Source organism: Lutjanus erythropterus, chromosome 15 (assembly GCF_056507025.1).
Source record: "Lutjanus erythropterus isolate fLutEry1 chromosome 15, fLutEry1.hap2, whole genome shotgun sequence".
Taxonomy (NCBI): Eukaryota; Metazoa; Chordata; class Actinopteri; order Lutjaniformes; family Lutjanidae; genus Lutjanus; species Lutjanus erythropterus.
The window spans coordinates 28,204,319-28,209,488 of NC_139331.1; the positions used below are offsets into that span (position 1 = coordinate 28,204,319).

General features: G+C 39.8%; 1 protein-coding gene across 1 annotated transcript; it reads right to left on the reverse strand.

Moving 5' to 3' along the window:
- Positions 1–561: 561 nt before the first annotated feature.
- gpr6 (G protein-coupled receptor 6) lies at positions 562–4,072 on the reverse strand. The gene is made up of 2 exons (XM_084737592.1): positions 3,729–4,072; positions 562–1,876 (listed from the first exon to the last, which is right to left on the reverse strand). Exon 2 carries the CDS (start codon positions 1,849–1,851, stop codon positions 844–846), a length of 1,008 nt encoding a protein of 335 aa, XP_084593718.1. The 5' UTR covers positions 1,852–1,876; positions 3,729–4,072; the 3' UTR covers positions 562–843.
- Between the last annotated feature and the right edge of the window lie 1,098 nt (positions 4,073–5,170).

The window sequence follows — 5,170 nt, forward strand, 5'->3', positions numbered from 1 at the left end:
ACAAACACAGAATGTCCCTGCAACATCACAAATGTGACATATCAATTGTGACGTAACAATGTTACTACAACATCACAGTTTATGTTGCCATTAGTTACGCTGCTGCTATGTTACAATGTAAAAAGTATTCTGAAAGTATTTCAGTTGTTACATTGTTACAGTGTCACATGTCACAAAAGTTAAGATGCAACTATGTCCCTGTAATGACTTTGCGTTAGTAGGGAACCCATAATCTTTTTGTTTAGGACCAACATTTCAATTCTCCATTTTCAATTAGTAGCACATCCAAGAAAAACAGATACTGTGTCTATTTTTTGTTTGTTTTCCATTTTTATTATAAAAACAGAACACACACACAAAAAAGCAGTTGTTCTCTGTTTTTTATTTCTCTGTTTCTAAATGGGAATTGGTAAACAACTCATTTCTCGATTTTGTTTTTTCATTTTAAAATGAAAATCTGTTGGTTGCCAAATACACTCTCTAAACAAAAATGTAAAGTGGGTCATTTTCCATTTTCATTTTCTCTTTTAGTTATAAAAACAAAAAAAATGTCTCTTTTCCATTTTTTATTTCCCTTTTTCTAAATGAAAACCGGTAAACAGCTCATTTATCGATTTTGGTTTTCTCATTTTAAAACAGAAATCTGTTGGCCACCAAGTACTTTTTATAAACAAAAAACAAGAAATGGTTTGTCTTCTGTTTTCCATTTTTTTCTTATTATGAAAACAAAAAACCCCAATTTTGGTTTTCTCATTTTGAAATGGAAATCCGTTGGCTGCCTAGTGCTCTGACTGTTTTTTCTGTCTTTCTTTTCAAACGCACACAAAGAGCTCTGGCGCCTTTTCAGACTTCGCTCGGCGACCTGGACCGGTAGGCCTTGTTGGCCTGAAAGCAGCCGCAGAGAAGCATGTAGATGGAGCGCTGGATCTCTGCGTTCCTGTAGGCGTAGATGATGGGGTTGATCATGGAGTTGTACGTGGCGGGCAGCAGTGTAGCGTAGGTGTACACTGATGGATACTCCTTCTCGCCCACCAGGCAGTAGATGGCGAAGGGCAGCCAGCTGGCGCCGAAAGTCCCCAATATGATGGCCAGAGTGGAGACGCCTTTCTTAGTGGCCACATAGTGTGACGTGGCGAAAAAGTGCTGCTGTAGGGCGATCTGGTGGGCGTGGTGGCACACAATCTTGCAAATCTTGAAGTAGAGGGTGAGCATGAGCACGAAGATGGCAAAGAAGGAGGTGGCCAGTAGCGTGACGTTGCTCCGGGTCAAAGGGCGCACGATGCTGCAGGACGCCGGCTCGTCCAGGCAGTTCCAGCCAAGCACCGGCAGCAAGCCCAGGAAGAGAGACACTCCCCAGGTCCCCAGCAGCATCAGGTGGACATACTGCAGCGTCTTCTCTGAGAAGTACGTCAGAGCGTTGTACAGGGAGAAGTAACGGTCCACCGTGATGGCCAAAAGGCTGCTGATAGACGCAGTGAAGGACGCCACCAGGAAGCCGACAGTTATAAGGCTGATGGTCTCTGAGGAGATCACGTACTGGAACACAAAGTTCAGGATTAATCCCATGCCGGCCAGCAGGTCCGCTGTGGCCAGGCTCCCGATCAGCACAAACATGGGAGTCCTTAGCGTCGGCGTGTAGAAGATGATTGCTACCACTATGGCGTTCTCGCAGGCGATGACGGTGCCCGACATGCAGAGCATAATGTCCCACGGGTTGATGGGGAATTCTAACGGGGCGGTGGAGAACTCCAGGCTGCCGTTGTGCTCTGGAGAATCAGCCTCCATCCACGGGAGGGCCTCTCCAGCCACAGAGCTCGCAGAGGAGTCGTTCACCACCAGCGACTCATTCATGTCTCCACGCTGTCGTCCTTTTGTCCTGCAGGAGGCAGAAGAACAGGTAGATTGGTTTAGTATGAAGGCTAATTCTATTTTCACTGCAGTTAACAACTATTTTGAATAACTGCATGAAAGACATGAGCTCAGTGACACATGAGCAGGATGTTTGCTTGCCACTGCCTGCAAGCAGGCCCGTTACAGAAAATCTAATTACCAGGGTGAGGAAATTAACTCTAAAATCTACCAGCCACTAACAGAAAATTGCAATCGCTTTCATATTTACCAGAATGTGTCTGACAAGTGCTAAGTTCCCATGCTGTTACTCACTGAAATACACAAATGGCCGATGCATAACTTCAGATGAAAAAAGCTTAATTTATTAATACTTTTACAGTATAATAAACTGAAAGAAGAATTGAACAGTTGTAAGCACAGCCCATGCAAGAGTCATGCAAACAAAACATTTTTTTGTAAATTCCACATCAACTGCATATCCCACTTTTAATTTTTGCACTTAGGCTGCACAGCAGAGAAAAAGACTCACAATAGTAAATCATTGTTTGTGCCTGAATTCTACCACCCACAAATTTTACCAGAATTTGGCTGATGGATTGTGCTACGTTCTCATTCTATTACTCTATTAAATACACAAGTGCCCAATTCAAAACTTCATATGAAAAAAACATACAGTACAGTTTACAGTATGATCAACTGAAGTAAGAATGATGAAAAATCCACCCTAAAACAGATTTTTGTCATTTCTATAGTATCTACTGCACAGTTCACCTTTAATTTGTGTATTTGAGTTACACAGCAGAGAAACTCACTGCAGTGATGGGTGGTGCATTCATCTTCGTAGGGAGTAAATACTGAAACAACTCAATTTTCTACTGCAAGACTCATTTAGAAGGAATATCTCAAACAAAACTCTCTGTTTTAGAGGACAAACATGATTAATCCAACTATAAATTGACATTTTTTTTTAGCTTAAACAAACAGCTGTTTGATAGATTTTCCCAAAAGCAGCAAAATGGCAATTTCAATTCAGTTTCTGAGGTGGATTTTCCCTGCAAAAGTTATAGTGGCAGCAGCAGCAGGAGACACAGACGCTGTCCGTGGTGCTGAATCCACAGCTACTTCATCTAAAACTCAAACAAACTATCTGTGTTAACCACCAAACACAATTATTTCAACATTTAAAGCTCGGATTTTTTAACTTAAACGAAAAGCTTCTTGTCAGATGTCCATAAACCGTCCAGAACCAGCAGTATGGCACAATTTCACTTCAGTTTTAGGGTGGATTTGCCCTATAAAACACAGCTGATGAGCTGAAACTCGTTTAACTGAAATATCTCAGCTTTCAACTTTAAATGCTCAGATTTTTCTTTTTTTTTTTAAGAGCAGCTTTTTGTTTATATCAAAAAACAGTCAAAAACAGAACAATTAAGCACAATTTAAATGCAGTTTTAGGGTGGATTCTTTTCTCTGTAAAAGTTGTAGCAGCAGCAGCAGGAGGCACATGAGCTGTCCGTGGTGCTGAATGACAACTCTATCCATAAAAAACTAAACAAAATATTATTTTTATCATCAGTATCCTCATCTAACTTCTTCTAAAATAATTTTGAATGCTTTTATCAAGACTTACAGACAGTTTGATGCTTAATAACTATAAAATTTGTGGTGTTTTTCTCCACCAAGGAATAAAAAACTGTGATGTTAATCCTCAAAATTATATCATAACTATATGGTTATTTTTCCCAATCATTCTTATAACTATCACTTTGCTTTTATGGAGAGTAAATAAAACATTTGCAGCCAACACAAACAGTTGTTTTTTTTTTGGTAATTTTTTCAACCAGGAACACGATTTCTGAAAAGTTTAGACAACCTACCTCCGTGACAAAACAATGTGAGCTGAGCTGAGATTTTCGCTGAAATCAGAGCTCCTCGTCCGACTGGAAAACGTTGAAAAAGAAAAAAGTAGAAAAGGAAAAAGTAGCCTATTTGACACCGATTTGTCCCCCTTTTCCCCCCTGTGTGTTTTTTTTTTCTCGCTCGCTCGCTCCTCTGGAGCCTCTCAGGTGAAGCCCTTGATTTTGTTGTGCTTCCCACGCATGGGACAGACACACAGGGCAAGGGTGGCGTGAAGCATTGGCCGGTGTTCAGCTCGGTGACTGTGAGGAGGAGGAAGAGGAGGAGGAGGAGGAAGAGGAGGAGGAGCAGGAGCAGGAGGAGGACGACGAGAGGGGACCGACCAGGCACACGCGAGGAGAGTTTTTAAACCAACGTGACGTCACGAGAGAGACAGAGAGAGAGAGAGGGAGAGAGAGAGTTGATGTCAGGCTCTTAGTCTCTGTCTCTCTGCCATCGAAGCGCTTTTTCTACGAGGAAAAAAAATAATAATAAATAAATAAACTACAGCTTCTTCTTCTGCTGCTGCTCTCCTCTTACCTGAACACCAGAACGAGTCTCCACTGAAACCGGTGATGAAATCTGAATTCAGGCAAACATCAGACAAACTTACTGTCCTCACCATAGAGCATCAAACATCAAATAACTGACAGAAAATTCACTTTTTTTCTTAAAAAAAAGAAAGAAAAGAAAATCCATTTTTTTCTATATTATAATCACATATGATATTTTGTTATATTTGATACGGACATTTATGAAAATTACAGTTTTTTTAATGACAACAAATTGCTTTCAGAAACTTTACCACATTTGAATTGTTTTTTTTACGCTATGTGGAAGCCAAAAACAGCTTAGTGAATATAATCTGAATCTGTCAATATGACATAGATTGTGATAGCCAGGGGATTATTTAGTGAAAATCAATTTTAAAAGGAACAGATCAATAATAATTTATTTATTTAAAGCTACTACAAGGAACTTTCATATATTGTTTATTTTGAAGGATCCTGCAGACAAAAGTGGCTGTATTTCGTAATAACCACAAAATAAAATGACAATTTTAGTGAACACTACTATTAGCTACTATTGGCAAACACTACAGTTAGCTATTTTAGCTAACACTACTGTTACCTACAGTTAGCCATCACTACATTAGCTGCTATTAGCTAACACTACCATTAGCTTCTGTCAGCAAACACTACTGTTTGCTACTTTTAGCAAACACTACTGCTAGCTAGTTAGTTCACGGCTAACTACAGTTTAATGGTTATCCTAAAGTTAGAGGAGTTTATTTATGATTTCATGAAATGAGGATGTTTATGTTATAGACTTTTCCCTTCAGTTAGGATACAAAGATTGACTTGGGAACTGTTCATCTGTAATGACTTTTTACCTTAATCAATTACTAAACCTATTACCATGG